This window comes from Lactuca serriola, chromosome 8 (genome assembly GCF_051521515.1).
Source record: "Lactuca serriola cultivar US96UC23 chromosome 8, Lser_US96UC23_V15, whole genome shotgun sequence".
Classification (NCBI taxonomy): Eukaryota; Viridiplantae; Streptophyta; class Magnoliopsida; order Asterales; family Asteraceae; genus Lactuca; species Lactuca serriola.
This window is the reverse complement of record NC_136415.1, coordinates 193,958,523-193,976,522: the sequence shown is the minus strand read 5'-3', so window position 1 is coordinate 193,976,522 and position 18,000 is coordinate 193,958,523. Positions and strand designations below refer to the sequence as shown.

The window sequence follows — 18,000 nt, the reverse complement described above, 5'->3', positions numbered from 1 at the left end:
ACTTACTTTTCAAACAACAAAGTAAGACATTTACAACAAATTATCATGTCCCTTGAGATTCCCACGAACTGCAAGATGAGAAGATATCCACATCATGAGTAAAAACAGGTTCTATCGAATCAAAGAAAACTTATTTAAATTGAATGAAGAATCTCTTTATGATGTGTTTGTTGGTAGGCAGACCAAAAGAAGAAAGTGAATGAAAATTCACACATAAGAACTTAAGCTTGAAGGGACACATAAATGATTAATCCAAAATATTAGTCCTTTCATCAGGAATAGTTTCTCATAAAGCAATAATTAGTCTTTGTGACTATATTATACACAAACTACCTAACAAACTTCAATTCCACTTCTTTTAACCAATTCTATGAGGTATATCCTAAGTTTACAGATCAACCTAACCATAGGCAAGCATAAACGAAAATTATAGTATTTCAAAGAAGCAAAAATGATTATACACAAACTACCTCTTGATATTTAGAGGAGTTGAACCGATTACTAACAAAAGCCAAAAAGGAATATTGAACAGCTCAATTTCATCATGTTCGTTCATAACATCGAATAGAGTGATTTATTCTATAAACTTCTTAGCATATTGAACTACAAAAGCGTTGAATTATGCTTAAAACTTACCAAAGAAAACGAAATCCGTACCAAATTCTAGAAGAAAAAAAATGCGATGCAATCCGATCGGGTGAACTCTAGGCTCGGCATAACTTTGACGGTACCATTAATTTGTTTGCGAGAAAATGACAAAAATAGCCAATTAACTAATTGCATTACAAAAATAGCCAAAAAAAATCGAAATTACAAAAATAGCCTCCCATTTCGTAGATGAGAAGGTCCCATCTGCGAAATGGGCTTCTCATCTGCGAAAGTACAAGTACCTAAAGCACAGTTGTGCTTTAGGTACTTGTACTTTCGCAGATGAGAAGCCCCATCTGCGAAATTACAACCGCATCTGCGAAATGCCCTCTTTTTAGGTATAAAAACGTTTTTTTTTTTTTTTCATTTTTCACCATTCTCTACACAAAAACTCTCTCTAACTTTGGGCTTCTCTCGGAATTTTGGCTAGTTTTTGAAGAAAATGGAGGATTATGTCAACAATCCCGCAAATATGGTTAGATTTTAACTCTTTTAATGTTTAAAGTTATTTTTTATTTTATCATTTGTTGTATTATTTAGTGTTAAAAAAGGGTAATTTTGTTGTGTTTGATAGTTTTAATATATTTTTAGTATACTTGAAGTTTAAATGCAAGTAGAGACAAGTAGAGACTGCGTAGATAATGTTTACAATTTGTTATTTTTGTAGTTTTTTTAGTTGTTGTATAACCTGAAATCTTGTAAATTCTTATCCTATAATTGTTTATATAAAGTGCAAAATAGTCGTTTGTATATATATTTGTCGTATAAGTATAACATTTGTATTAGTTGAAAATTTGTCATATATATATTGTTAGAAATTGTTTGTGTTTGTCGTATAAGTATAACATTTGTATAAGTTGAAAATTAGTCGTATATATATTGTTAGAAATTGTTTTTATTTGTCGTATAAGTTGAAATTTTGTATATAGTTGCCGTATAACTTGCAAAATTGTTAGTTTGGTTGTCGTTTTATTTTTAAATTTTTTTGTTTATATGGTTATATAATGTTAGTTTTAATTAGAAAGATAAAAATTGTTTATATATTTGTCGTTTAAGTTGAAAATTTGTTTAAGTTGAAAATATGTTTAAGTTGAAAATATTTATATAATTATGTATGATATTGTTTTCTATCGTAAATATATTTGTTGTATAACTTGGAAAATTGTTTATATATGTGTATGTTATTGTTTTTTATCGAAAATATATATATTAGTAATTAAGAAAGTATTTGCAGTTCGTAATCATATATTTAAAAAAAAAAAAAATTTAGTTATCTAATTTGTTTTTGTGTTTTTTTTGCAGCATCATTTTAGTTTAATGAATACGAAAGCCTTTGCGAACCTAAAAGGCTCTGGCGGTAACATATGGGAAGTCTTTGAAGTTTTAGATGATGTTCGACGTGCTATTTTCAGAGATACCGTCTTTGGCTATTTTATTGATGTCCCTCGTTTACAAGGGGACGCGTTATTGTTTCATAAAATGTTCCTTCATCAGATCCGGCCAGACCCTGTTTTATCTCTAGATGGAATAAAACGTTTATATTTTCGAGTAGGCAATACGAAAATGGTTTATGGGCCGGAAGAGTTTTGTTTGATTACCGGCTTCAATTTTGGGGAGTATCCAAAAAACATTGGGAGAAAATGTTCGGAAAAATTAATAAGCAGTAAAAAAAGATGTTTACTGCGTGAACGGCTATTTCCGGACCATACTAATAGTTCGGTGAAAATCGGCGACCTGAAAAGTTTAATTTTAAATCAAACATTCCTAGCACTTGACGACTTTGATGCAGTTAGAGTATGTTTGATATACATTTTGTGTGAAGGTTTTTTGGGCAAAGAAGTTAACGATCGGGTGCCACAAGATTGGTTTTATTTGGCTGAGAATTTGGATCTCTGGAATAGGTATATTTTCTTTACGTTAAAAGTTATATTTTATTAAAGTTATAATTTATATAATAATCAATTTTGTTTTTTTGTTTTGTTAGCTTCGCTTGGGGTAGCTATCTCTGGGATTTTACTTATGTTGACCTTGAGGATACATGGAATAAGATACATAATCATTTATCACTTCCTCAGCGTGGTCAAATTTTAAAGTATTCCGTCTCAGGATTTACGGCTCCAATAAGGGTATAAAAATTTTCTTATATTTAAATTCTTTTATTGTTATGTTTTTTATTTTAATTTTAGCTTTTATTACTGTAATTGTAAAAAATTGTAGATATGGATATATGAGATGATTCCAGCTGTTCGTGCATGTGGATTTGCATCGAGAAAAAATAAAGACTTGCCTCGGATGAAAAGATGGAGTGGAACAAAAAAATTGAAATGGGTTGACGTGAACAAGATTTGGTCAAAGATGCAGGTTTAAAAATATTTCGTTTATTATTAATAAAGTTGATTATTATAGTTTTATATGCATTTTTAATATGTTTAATTTTTTAGGAGGGGCTACCACCAAGACAAAACATGTTACCGGGTGATGGTGAGATGACATCTTTTTATTATATGTCATTTCAAGAGTATGTATATGGTGAAGGGAAAACAGTTCCATCCCCAGTACGGGACCATTTTAGGAGACAAGACGAATCTTCGTCTAGTATGTCGTCCAGTGGTCGCTCTCATGGTAGAGGTCGGGGCAGTGGGAAACAGAAGCTAGACGAGGTGTTGAAACGACTACATGCACTGGAGCAGCATGTGTTTATGAACCGACAACCTACAGAGGTTTTTGTTGAAGAAGTGAATAATGATCAATTTTGGAACGACATTTTTTTTGATGATACGACAGTGTCACAAAGAAATTATGATGAACAGGTTAGTTACACGCTACATTATTTATTAAATTTTATTAACATATATGAATACCTGTGTTCATATTTTATATTTGAAAATATAGGTTGTACAAGATGAAGTGATGAATAAAAACAATACAACTCAAAATGTTTTTGGTGATACTCAAGACGAAAAGGTTGGTATAGATGTTACCTTTACGATTTTAATAATTACTTTTTAATAAAGTGTCTTTCGTTATTAAGTAAAAAGTTATATTTTTAATGTAGGTGTTGCAGGAGAGGAATGAGTATGCGGGGAACAAATTTGATGATGATGTGTTTGATGTAAACGATTATAGTGAAGTTAAAGAGGTTATTATAGTTACATTAATATAAATATTTTGTTTATTTAGATATTATTGCTTATTAAATTATGTGTATTTCGTTATTAAGTATAAAGTATTATTTTTAATGTAGGAGTGGGAGGAGAGGAATGACAATGCGGGGAACAAATTTGATGATGATGTGCCGGACGAAGACGAACTAATAATAACGGGAAATGTAGATTATTTTCATGATGATGATGATGACAAAGAAGTTACACCCGATAAACCGAGGAGTCGAAAACCATCACAATATGTGTGCCCTCTTTACACCGAGGTATTCGTTTTATTTATAAACTGATGATTTTATGTTTATGTGCATTATCTGAAAGATATACATTTAAACATTTGAATATTGTTTTTAGTTGCACACGACACCGAAGCAAAAAAGAAGAACAAAAAAGAAGGTTGATATGAAATCAACAAGCCCCGTTCCTCCTCCAGTTTTTGGTGTTGCTCATGACTTCTCCATGTTGCGCCTGCAACCTTACGTAGCAGGCGGTGAGGATGTCATCCAAAATTATGTATTGCATTCATACGATGTGCAGCATCGTTTGTTTAATTTCGTGTTAGATAGAGATTTTTGGAGCTCATTGTTTGGGCATACACACGACGGATGGTTGGAGTCAGCGGTAAATAAATTGTTAATTAATTCTTTTAAAAGTTAATTGTTTTTTAGTCAATAACAAAAGTATCATGTGTGCAGCATATAACCATTTGGTACCGACTTTTGATGGAGAGGCGGTTTGAGAGCGACCGACATACAATAATGCCTCCAAATATTTTGTTTCTCATGCTTTGGAAGAAGGACAGGACTGGAGGGCGTTTATGGCTGGTATTGCTACATACCCCAACTTCATGGTTGCTTGGTGGGATGTTGATACGGTAAACTTAATAGTTTATATTGAAAATAATATCGTTTTTTTGTTATGTTTTTGTATTGTGATGTAAATAAACAAAATTTTATTTTCTGATCCTTATACAGGTCTTATTGCCGATTCATTCATCCCCTAATCATTGACTATTTGGGGAACTACGATTAGCGTCAATGGAAGTGCATATTTATGACAATCTTGGTAGAGGTGCTTATGAAAAATTCCAATCCGAAGGAATCTTTTCCAAATTTGAACGTCGGGTGACAAATTATTTGGACAATATTAAGTATTGGGCCCGGAGGAACATCCCAAGGATTCCATTGAATATGCAATTCATTTATGAAGAAAACGTTCCCCAACAAAGTAGTCATTTGGGAGATTGCGGTGTTTTTATTTGTATGTTTATGGAGCAATTGGTTTCAGGTCAACCAATACGTGTTCTTATTGACCCAAAGAACGCAGCTTTAGAGTTCCGTCTCCGGATGGCAAAAATTATTTGGGGGTCTAGTCTTGCTCCTCTGTAGTGGGATTATATAAATGTATATACAAATTAATGTTGGATTTCATTATTAGTTTATCTTTAGAGTTTACTCAACGGATGACAAAAAATATAACATTACGACAATTACAACAATTTAATGACCTACTAATTACTTATCAATACATACAACATAAGAACGACTACAACATTTGTTTTAACAAATACAACAATTTATTGACCTAACAACTTCAAAACCATAAAAACAATATTGAAAAGCTTACAACTTGTAAACAAGAACTGCCAAGAACAACACCCAACTACAAACCAACGCTATCTTTAACTTCTTATTTTCTGATTGAAAGAGCTTATTAGAGTTAGCTACTTTAGCTATTACCATAGAAGATTGGTCCTTCTCTTCATCAACCCAACTGATAAACCCGCATTTTGGTCCCTGTTAAATTTAATATCCACAGTAAGAAAATAAATTTGTGTGATGTAAACACGAGGGTTTAAATTTGAATGACGGTAAGAACATGATACCAAATACGGGCAAGCGTAAAACAATCTTCCTGGGTTTTTAGTTGTACCCGAAATCCTAAGGATACGTTCTCCTCCGCAATTGCAGTATGCCATTAGCCTTTTTATTCTTTTAAATCGGAGTTACTTTCTCAGTTAAATTTTTTTCATAATGAGTGACACCCATTTATAGAATAAATCATATTACGGACAATTCTTTTTGACTATGAAATGAACAGGTTTGACTATGAATTCAAAAGGTTCAACTATGAAATGCAGACAAGTACATTCTGTAGTATTGTCATGTCGGTCAGTGAAATTTGACTATGAAATGAACTGGTTTGACTATGAATTCAAAAATTTCAACTATGAAATGCAGACAAGTACATTCCGTAGTATTGTCATGTCGGTCAGTGAAATTTGACTATGAAATGAACTGGTTTGACTATGAATTCAAAAAGGTCAACTATGAAATGCAGACAAGTACATTCTGTAGTATTGTCATGTCGGTCAGTGAAATTTGACTATGAAATGAACTGGTTTGACTATGAATTTAAAAGGTTAAACTATGAATTTTGATCAATAGAGATACAATATTTTCTATTTATAATTCCATTTGTGTGATCATTGTAGAGCACAATTATTGGTATTGAAAATGAGTAGTTACAGCAAAAGAACCTTTTCTCAACTACCAATTTTCTTGCATAACCTTCAAAGAACAAATCCTAATACCTTCACAGCCATTAAGAAAACCGATAGCAACCGCTTTCAATTCTGTTTTGTGGCTTTAGGTTGCGTGGTATAACATACTTCTTTTATTGAGTTATATAATATTTCATGGTAATGTATGTCGATTAGTTCTTACATAACACTAATATGTGTTCGTTTTTATGTAGATTCGTACCTTCCTTAGGTGCATGATACCGCTGATATATGTGGGTTATTTACCCCTTCTTGGGAGCTTTCTGACAACAATGTACTTCGCAGTGGCTTTAGATGGAAATCATGAACCACTACTCTTAGCACTTGGTTTGGGAACCTTACAGTGTGAAGAATCATGGAGATGGTTCATGATGAGGTTAAGAGATTGTTTAGGTGAGGACATAGAGGTTGGTTTCATAAGCAACCTGTGTGATAACATAGACTTTGGTGTTGACAGTCCCTACCCGGATTCCTATCATGGATATTGTCCTAAAGATATAGCTCGAAAGATACGTGAGTCTATCGGACATAACAATACGGAAGTCGAATCGTTGTTTTGGAAGTCATGCAATGCATATAGCGTTGATGATTTTTACTTGTGTTTCGAAAGGTTGCAAAGTACATGTAGGCAACCACCTTTCTGCACCTTGCTTATGAGTCCAATTTACTGGCTTGACGATATACCGATTTCAAAATGGACAAGAGCATTTTTCCCAAAAATACGTTACAATGTTAAATCGATTGACGTCCCTGAAATTTTGCAAATTATATCCTCACGTGAGTTTCCTATAACAACGATAATTGAGTTAACCACCACGTCGATACAATCAAAGTATGCTGAACGGGCCGAACTGGCTGGTAAGGGAGATTGTTATATTTTGTTTTTTTTTATTGTGCTACTATTTTTATTAAAATATCAAATTTTACAGGGAGGTTGTCTGGTGGGTTGACCCCTTACGTTGAGAGTAAGGTTCAAAAAAGTCTCAACAAGTCTTATAATTGTAATGCAAGACGTTTGTATGGGGATACATTTGAAGTCGATGACACTTTTACCACCAACAACGTACAACTTGAACGAAGGGTATGTAGTTGTGGTAAATGGCAAAAAAGCGGTATACCATGTGGCCACGCTATAGCATGTCTAAGAACCCGTACATCTGAGTCCATTCAGAGAATGGTTGATTACAAGTTCACTAATTATGTGTATCGACTTGCATATGGATCTGAGTTGGTGAATGCTATACCATCACATGAGCATTGGGAAATACCAAATGAAACGGTGGTCCTGTTACCTCCCTCAATGCAGTAGTTATTCATGTAGCACATTTATGTTTTATGTAGTATTATGTATTAGTTTTTTATGTACCCCGTTTTTATTTTAGTGTTGTGTTACGTATTAGTTATCCATGTACCCAGTTTATTTTTTATGTCGTATTATGTGTTAGTTATTTATGTACCCCATTTATATTTTATTGCGTTCTAAATATTTGCTATTGAGGTAATAACATACATTAAAAGAAATGGACGTTTATTAAATAGTAACGACTAGACACATACAACAACAAGCAACTTAAATAACGAAAAACAATTAACTTAACCAACATGCATATTAAAAATAAGGGACATTCTTTAAAACATTCCATGCATCTAAGTGGGTAAACTCGCTACCATCGTATTGAAAATGGTATAGTTCCAAAGCCACCTGCCGTAGAATGTCTTCATCCGTATTTGCATGTTCGTTATCCAACTCGTTATAAATACGTTGAAATTGTTTCACCTTCATTTTCATATCCAGAAACTTCGCTTTGACATCTCTTCTTCTTCGATATTGAGTGCGGTTCATTAAATGGTGAAACAAATGACAGACACGAGACCAAAATGATCCAGCACGAACTTGTGGGGGACCCGGTGGAAAATCCACCTCTACAGTTGTAATCCAAGCTTGAACCAAAGCGACCTCCTCTGCGTTCCTCCATATACGTGGTGAGTCCATAATTGCAAGGAGGGAAGTAATAGAATACAATTACAACGGATATTGAAATCTATTTATAACGACTCCTTACTTTCCTGGTGCAATGACTTGTCAACTCAAACAGCAATGTATTGTGTTGTCATTCAACCGGGGATGAATTGTCAACTCGAACAGTGATCTGTTGTGTTATAAGTATAGTACACTGCATTCGCAGTTAATTTTGACTATGAATTGCAGACATATTAGAAGATTGGACTGCGATTTTGTGTAGAAACTACTATAAATTGACCCTAAGTTACATGCAATACTTTATTAAATTAACCAATATAGTTGTTCAAATATTGTTTTTTAGATTCTACTCTCTTTGTTTCAATCCAAATGACTTCTATATCATGGAGCAATGAAGAGTTCTTGGTTCTTACACATGCTTATATTCATGTGTACGAGACAAGCAAGTTGAACGATCCAATGTTTTGGAGCCGTTTAACAAATATTTTCAATGCTGAAAACCGAATGGCTACAAGAAACGATCGTGACGAACTAGACATCTTAGCAAGATGGTATGAAATGAAAACCGAAGTTCTATTATTCAACGATCTTTATACCAAAATTGACGACACCCGTTTAAATGCTACTGAGGATGTCATCTTGGAAGCTGCTAAGGAGGAATACAAGTCATTAAGTAACGGGTTGGAATTCCAGTTTGAAGCCCCTTGGAATATTTTGAAATATATCCCGTTTGTTTAAAATCTATTTTAGTTTATTATTTGAGTACTAGGTTATTTTCATGTACTAGGTTATTTTCATGTATTTCTTATGTATTTCGTTTGTTTAAAATCTATTTTAGTTTATTATGTGAGTACTAGGTTATTTTCATGTATTTCGTATGTAATTCGTATGTATTTCATATGTTTAAAATATATTTTAGTTTAGTATGTGAGAAACTCGTATGATTAACTTGAGTTAATATATTTTAGTTTATTATGTGAGAAACTCGTATGATTAACTTGAGTTAATAAATGGCCATTGCATTAGTTATCAAAATATATTAGAATACATTAGTAACAAGATTCCATGAACCATTAAAACATCACAACAATTACATGAAAAACAACGACATAATACGAACAAAGCATTAACGTAAAACACAAGTCCATGGCTTATTCTTAACACAAATTAGAGCGGTCTACTTGAAATACTGTTTATCTCTAACAACCTTCCAAACTTCCTCATATTCGAAGTCTCTGCCGTCATGCTCAAAGATGTAAAACTCTGTAACAACTTCCAAGAACTCTTCTTCGTCACGACAACGAACATTGTTACGTTTCGCATAACTAAATGCTCGATTGAACCATGTCACTTCTTCCTTTACATCCGTCCACTTAGTAACAACATCTGGTTTTTCTCTTTTTTGCCCTTCTCCCATCTCATGGTTAAACAAAGATGTGATGCGACTCCATTCATCACCAATTAGGCAATGCGGGGGAGCAAGTAACGGTTCACCATCCTTAACACTTAGCCAGCACCGTGTTAGAACTAACACCTCGTTTGTCGTCCATGGCCTTTCAGAATTGGAACCAGGTACTTCATTCGAAGAACTTGCTGCATTCGACGACATTTCTAATAATGGGAATTCGTTTCGTTTAGGTGATTTGGGTGTTTGGTTTATAGATCTTAAACATCTATTTATATAAATAAATAGACTATGAAATAATACTTTGACTACGAAATGGTTATATTTGGACTACGAATTTCAGCTTTATGCAATGTTTTGTCATGTCAAACTGTCATTTATCTCTTGTCACTTAAGGGACCCACTGGGATGTGCAGGTTACTACAGTGACTTGTCATTACTGTCTAGTCATTTCAAAGTTGGACTTCTCATTACTGTCTAGTATGTATAAATACCACTTATTGCTCCAGTTTAATACAATATCGATTTTATTATGAGTTCCTCACACAAATTTGAAATTTGCTCATGCAACGAAGTAGATTGTTACTACTGTGATTCGGTAGACCCTTTTTTTACACCCTCTTCAGCCGGGTCATATATGTCACATGAAAATTTTGAAGAATTAAAGAAGGCTGAAGCACAACAAGAAGAGGACAAAGAGTCATCCCGACTTCTCACTCAACTTGCTAATGATATAGGTTCGGAATGCAAACAAGCTGAAGAATGGATTGACCTCAATAAAAACAAAATCAAAGATCATAAAGATTGGATAAAAAAGAGTAAGAAGGCAATCAAAACGACTGAAAAACAGCTTGCTGAGAAGGATGAGCAGTTGATACACATTATGGTAAAAAATGATCGTTTCGAAGACAAAATGAGAATTAGGGATGACTATATAACAATGGAGAAAGAGAAGTACCCGTTGCAGTTCCCTGAATTTAAAAATTAGTTATAAAGTTGTTGTAATATTATCATGAAACAGATTAGGTTGCCAAAGGATCGTTTGTTGTTTTTTTAAATAACATGTTGTAACTGTTAAAATAAATCTGCAAACTATATTTTATAATATAAAGGCTTCATTCATTGTTATAATCAACAAACTTAACTAAAATATGAAAGCATAGCAATGTCTTGTAAGAGTTAATAAAAATATTACAATACATAATAAGCTAACAACTCGTCATTACTCTAAATTTCAAGGTTGTTTTATATCAAAATCAGCGTTATGGGTTTGTGAGCAACCCGCTGAACCACCAATATTATATGCCATTTCTGCAGTAGAAATTATGTGACCTGCTCTGCTACCAGACGCCCTTCCAGTACAATTATTTCTCGTGTGTCCTAGTTGACCACATGTAGAACACTCTTTTATAATTGGACCATCGCCTTGGGATGGAATGCGGTCTGTGTTTCTTGGCCTGTCTGGCTGACGTTTATCCATTATAGGTGGCTTAACAATCATCAAATCATCGGAGATCTCCCATTCGGATGGCTTCGGCAGAGGGTTTATTGATTCCTCATTCCTCAGTGTTTCGGTAAGGTAAGCATTTAATGCAAACCTCGAGCAGTCTTGGTAATTGTTCACTGTTAAACATCTTATGACATGACCACAAGGTATCCCATCAAGTTGCCAATGCCTACATGTACATGTCATATGTTGAAAATCAACAATCACATTTTGTGCCCCCTTTTTGACCTCGCATTTCGTATTTGAGATCATGCGAACATCCCATTTGGTAAAAGTTTTCTTGTTTTCTTTTACAACTTCATCCGCCCAAGGGGTAAGTGTTGTTGTTGCTTCCGCTAAAAAAACAGCCAAAATGAAGAAGTTAAAATCAATAACATCGAAACTAATAAAACATTAATATTACAAATTTACGTAATACCTGCAAAGTTACGTCTTTGAAACCACCATTGTTGCATTGTAGCACGAAAAAAATCAATCAACATAAGTATTGGCACCTTACGTGCGTGTCTAGATAATGCATTTATAGACTCCGCACTGTTGGACGACATAAGATTGTATCGGTTCCCTTTAAAATGTGCCCTTGACCAGGTTTCTGGATTTATACTTTTTAAGTACTCCCATACTGGTTCTTTTGTCTTTTTCATAACATCCATGGCAGCATCAAAAGCATCAACTGTGTACGCCCTACACGCCTCCCAAAAAATTCCTTTAACCGTCTTACTCTTGCCGAATCTAGATACTATGTTGAAATACAAATGGACACCACATATTCCATGATGAGCGTGAGGAAAAATGTTGGCAACGGATGTTGCTATAGATGGAGACCTATCAGATATAATTGTAAGCTCCTGCATATTTCCTATGCAATCACGTAGTTTTTGAAAAAACCATGTCCAAGAATCAGTACACTCATTTTTGCATATACCATATGCAACCGGTAATATTTGATTTTGTCCGTCCTTAGTAACTGCAAGTAGCATGGTACCTTTGAACTCGCCATTTAGGTGAGCTCCATCTACTACTAGGGTCGGCTTACAAAAATTGACAAAAGCTCGTACCTACAATACATTGTATATCTATTCAAATACACCAAAATAAATATTAAAAAAAAATTAGGACATGATAATACTAACCGAGCAACCGAGTGCGACGTACAAAAACTCAAACCAATCATCAGCATCTGTTTTAATATGTGTGACAGTACCCGGATTATGTTTGGCCAAGTTGTGACAATACGCCGGAAGTTTGGTAAAAGAATCCTCTTTCGTACCCCTTAACGACAACAATGCATATTGCTTCGCACGCCATGCCTGATGGTATGAGATATTGATATTCAATTGAGCATTCATATCATTAACAATTTCTTTTCCCCGATAAACTCTACTATAGTCTTCAGCCAAAACATCAGCAACATATTCACCCAAAACATATTTGTTTGCTTGTCGATGATTAGGTTGCAACAATGTTGAAGAACATGTGTGTACATCAACAAATTTATTCACTTGGAAAAGTCCATCAGTATTTTTAATTGCTTTTGCTCTTAGTAACCAAGAACAATTTTTCGAAACACACACAGCTTCATACCTTGATTTGGTGGATCTACTTGTCCTCGTCTGGAAACCTTCTCGAAGACATTTTTTTACCAATACACCGCTTTAAAAGTTCTTTGTTTTTAAATATACTCTCACATTGAATCTTTTAAAGATTAATGTCTACCATCTGTGTTGGGATATCTTCATTAATATCAACTGGCCATGCTGGTACAGGGGGCATACCGTGAAAAAGGTTATCGGGATACTTAGCTTTAACTTCATCACCCAACTCATCTCTATCGGAATTACTTTGTAGCTCGGTTATATCTAAACATACATCACCAACATCAACATAATGCCCGTAAACATGATTTTTTTCATTTTTTTGAGTTGAATTTTTTTTCTTTTTAGTTTTATCTACCACACGCCTATTCATAAGTTTAACTTCTTGTTCGGCAACATCATCACAACGACCACCCACATGATTAAGATATGTACCAACATCATCATCACCAACATACTTGTAATTCTCGGGATCCACATAGTGAATAGGTGAATAACTAACATTAACATTTTCAGCAACACTGTGAAACTGAGGTACACTAGGAGTATTGAAAGTACCTATCGGATCGTTGCTCCCTTTATAACTGCATAAATTACCAACAACTTGGTTTCCAATTTCACCGCCCCCATTAACCTCCTCAACTTCATCAACCACCACAAACACTTTCACAGCCCTTCCTCCACTACATTTGATTACGTTTATCAACATTCTAACATCCACGTCTTCAACTATAGCTATATAATAATTTAATTCAGGATGGTGGAAACGAAGACTAATTCTATATTTGTCTAACAAACCAATTTTGCTTCTTACCAAAGATACAAAATCACTATAACTAATATACTCAGAAAATATCAAAGCAAGTTCAGAAATACCTCCCTGTGGACATATGTATTCCAGATTAGTTCCATTAATTTGCCATCTCCCACCGGTTACAAGACAAATATTCAATCATTTTTTGAGCAAATTGTAGAGAGTATTTCTTTACAAGACAAACAAATAACAACCAAAATGATATTTTTTCTACAAAAGTTTTTATATAGCAAAGCCCATTTCGTAGTCAAACCAATTCATTTCATAGTCAAACTTAAAAAAAAATTAAAAAAATTAAAAAAATTAAAAAAATTACACCATTTCGCAGATAGGCTCAGAGGATTTCGCAGATGGACCTATTCCATCTGCGAAATTAACCCTATTTATACAGAAAAAAATTTCAAAAAAAAAAAAATTCTCATCTGCGAAAGTACAAGTACCTAAAGCACAACTGTGCTTTAGGTACTTGTACTTTCGCAGATGAGAAGCCCATTTCGCAGATGGGACCTTCTCATCTGCGAAATGGGAGGCTATTTTTGTAATTTCGATTTTTTTTGTCTATTTTTGTAATGCAATTAGTGTAATTGGCTATTTTTGTCATTTTCTCTTTGTTTGCTTGGTAACTTGACTAACTTCAATTTTGGGCTTATAAATCGGGCTTATAACGTCATATATTTAAATGTTATTAAAATACTGATAAAAAAATAATAATAATAAGTTATCTTATATTAATTTTTTACTTTGTTCAGTCGTAACAGAAATCCTACTATCCGTATTTTATACATTAGCGTTTTTCTAGTATTATTACATTACATTAGCGTTTTTCTGGTAGTGACGATTTAACTATTTGATAGCCCACACACCACATGATTGGAATCATCCAAAAACAACTTCGTTATAGCTACTACCGATCTGCAGGAGAGGAAGAAACAAGATGGCATATGCAGATGTGCAGATGTTCATGAAAAAGTTGAAGCAGCTCATATACTCCAACGATATCCCAATCATCAAAATACCATCAATTGTACGCGAAGGGCCTCAATTCCAAATGCTTTATGAAGAGCTTGGCTCCATGATCCAAACCCTTTTCATCCACCAAGACCCTGGCCTAGAAAACTTTGAAAAAGTCACAAATCTGAGGAAAAGATTCAAAGCTGTAGCAGAAGAAGCAGAAGATATCGTCGATCTCTTTCTATCCACTGTCCACTTTGGAAACTACGGCTATTTCCCTAGATCTGATGTCTTTCACCCGTCCCTGAACCTTGAAGCTGTTATGAGATCAATCGATTCTATCAAGATGGAATTCATGACTATGAGCATCGATAACATGAAGATGGACGCTTCTCAGAGACCTGGCACTCTGCAAATGCAATCTGCTGGAACTTCCCGCACTAGAAATTCACTCCGGTCGAGGAAAGTATTGGAAGAAATCGTTGTGGGGATTGATCGTGATGTTGAGATAATACGGGACAAGCTTGCTGAAGATGGAAAGCATCTAGATGTGGTCTCTATTGTTGGTATGGGTGGAATTGGTAAGTCAACCCTTGCAAACAAAGTCTTCTCTGATCCTTTTGTTGTTTATCATTTTCATATCCGTGGATGGGTCACTGTTTCCCAAACATATAACAAGCGGGATCTGTTGATTCAAGTTCTGTCATCCATAGATGATCAGTTAGAACTTGAGAAAGCAACGGATTCTCAACTTCATGAAAAGCTGCACAGGAGCCTATACTGTAAGAGATATTTGATTGTCATTGATGATATCTGGAGTACAGAGGCATGGGATAAGATGAAGTTGTTTTTCCCTGATCATAACATTGGAAGTCGAATTCTTCTTACTAGTCGCCTCACTGAAGTTGCTGCACATGCAAAATCACATGGACTCATTCATCATTTACAACATTTGACAGAAGAAGAGAGTTGGAAGTTGTTGTGTCAGAAGGTGTTCCAAGGAGATGAATGTCCTGAATGGTTGATTGAACCTGGAATGCAAATTGCAAAAAACTGCCATGGATTGCCGCTTTCTGTGGTTGTGATGGCAGGAGTTCTTGTAAAAGAAGCAAGGAATAAAGATCTGTGGGTAAAAATTTCTTGCAGTGTCCATTCGTACATTGCTAGCGACGAGAAAGGATGTCTGGAAACAATAGCATTAAGTTACGACCATCTGCCTCTTCACTTGAGAGACTGCTTTCTCTATCTGGGAGGGTTTCCAGAAGACTTCTTGATCAATTCACCATGGTTGCTTTGGTTATGGATGGCTGAGGGATTTATACAAGAAGATAGAAGTCGAAGCATGGAGAAAATTGCTAATGGTTACCTGGTGGATCTTGTTGACAGAAATCTTCTTATTTTAGAAAAATGGAATACGATGGGTGATGTCCTTTGGTGTAAAGTCCATGATCTTGTGAGGCAGGTATGTGTGGAAAAAGGAAAAAAGGAAAGATTCTTCTTGAAAATAGACTCACCGCCATCTAATCATCTCTATGAGGTAATGACTACACATAAGCAACGTTGTGTGGTCATAAATTCGTGTGGTCATAAATCAAGAAATCGACATTATGAGTTTGCCTAGTCCGCCCACCCCAAGTATTCGATCGCTTTTGTGCAATCATGTGGACACAACCTTAACCGACAATATCTCAAAGTTTTTCTATTCCTTTGCACTTCTTAGGGTGTTAGATCTAGAAAAATGTGAAACGATAGATTTTTCCTCCTATTTAACATTACTAGTTCACTTAAGGCACCTTAACATTTGGCTGTCATCATTCCCAACATCAATATGCAATTTATGGAACCTTCAAACCCTCATTGTTAGAACAAGTTCTAGTTCTATAGTTTTACCTAGTAACATATCAGATTTGGTGAATCTGAGGCATTTAGCCAGTAATGCAAATCTTTATCTCCCTTCTATTGAAAAACCGATGAACTTGGAAGTTCTTTCGAATGTGGAGTTGGGAGAAGGGGTAGATAATTTTCAGAAATGTTTTCCCAGGATCAGGTATCTTTCAACTACTCTTTACTCTGACGAGGAAAATGATTTTGAAGTACTCCATCACCTTAAAAATTTGATGTTAATTGGGTCGGGCTACAGCGGAAGGAGATCAGTTGAGCAAGAACTTCTTAGAGGTGAACAAAACTTGGAAAAGAATCACATTATTAGGTTCCCTGCAACACTGAAACAACTTACACTTGAAAGGTGTGGTCTACCGTGGAGTGACATGTCGATCATTCAACCGTTGCCTAATCTTGAGGTTCTTGCAATAAAAGGCAATGGATTTGATGGAACCCTTTGGGAAACAGGTGATGAGCAGTTTCAACGACTAAAATTCTTGAAACTTAAAAAGTTAAATATCAAACAATGGAAAGTCTCAAGTATCAACTTTCCATGTCTCGAACGATTAGAGGTGCTGAATTGCATTGATCTTGAAGAGATACCCCTTGAATTAGGGGACATCTCAACGCTTGAACGTATTCACATTGAGAATTGTGGTGCTTCTCTTCTCGTATCCCTTCAAAAAATACGACAGGAGCAAGATGATGTGGGAAACTATGAACTGAAGATCAAAGTTGATGGAAGGTATATACCTTCTTATGTACCACAGCATGACGACTAATACATTTTACATGTGGAGTAAGCAACTGACAGCATGAATGTTTAGTACATAATTAGATGGTGTATTTGCTACATAGAACTAGTACAATGTCTGTTGATTTTCTTTACCCAAAAGTTGTTATTGTTCAATGTGATATTTTCTCTTTTTTTTGTCTTTACCCAAAATTTGTTATTGTTCAATGTGATATTTTCTCTTTTTTTTGTCGGCCGCATTAATATTAAGAAAACTAGCAAACAACAGATAATTACATAGCAAGAGTTTAAAAAGAAGGGTTTTTCACCCAATCCACCCACTTATCATAAAACTTTGGATTCCTAGCACTAATCCAAAAAAAAAAAAACGACCTTATTGAATTGAATCCAAAAGCAACGCCTTGAGGGGTTTGTGATTGTAACCCCCGTAGATCCGGGCTAATCAAATTAGAGACGATAAGCATCAAAAATGACTTTTTGATGGAAGATTATTTAGAAGGATTAATTTTAACCAAGTTGTATTATATGTCACAAGGTTTCCGTGCATATAAAGAACGTCAAAATCCGAGTTATAACGAAGAAGTTAGGACTTGTCGAAGTTTCGCGACAGAACCGGCACGACACAACGTGACGTAAATAGTGAATTTACGTTAGAGCGATATTTATCCAAAACAATCTAAATGAGAATTGAAGATCTCATCGATAGTAGTCCAACGATAAAAAGACAGACGAAAACGGAG

General features: G+C 34.7%; 1 protein-coding gene and 1 pseudogene across 1 annotated transcript; one reads left to right on the top strand and one right to left on the bottom strand.

Annotated features, from left to right (window-relative positions):
- Nucleotides 1-5,137: 5,137 nt before the first annotated feature.
- Nucleotides 5,138-12,292, bottom strand: LOC145067721 (uncharacterized). Its single transcript, XM_079014793.1, has 3 exons — nucleotides 11,684-12,292; nucleotides 11,254-11,600; nucleotides 5,138-5,191 (listed from the first exon to the last, which is right to left on the bottom strand). The coding sequence occupies exons 1-3, from the start codon at nucleotides 12,243-12,245 to the stop codon at nucleotides 5,138-5,140; spliced, it is 963 nt and encodes a 320-aa protein (XP_078870919.1). The 5' UTR covers nucleotides 12,246-12,292.
- A 2,211-nt stretch (nucleotides 12,293-14,503) lies between these two features.
- Nucleotides 14,504-17,441, top strand: LOC145068607 (putative late blight resistance protein homolog R1A-3; annotated as a pseudogene).
- Nucleotides 17,442-18,000: the final 559 nt, after the last annotated feature.

Coding starts and splice junctions, on each gene's coding strand:
- LOC145067721 (XM_079014793.1), bottom strand. CDS start 12,245: ATGCTACTTGCAGTTACTAAGGACGGACAAAATCAAATATTACCGGTT. Junction 11,601..11,683: donor TCAAAGACGTAACTTTGCAG/GTATTACGTAAA, acceptor CTGTTTTTTTAG/CGGAAGCAACAACAACACTT. Junction 5,192..11,253: donor TCTCCGATGATTTGATGATT/GTTAAGCCACCT, acceptor ATCCCACTACAG/AGGAGCAAGACTAGACCCCC.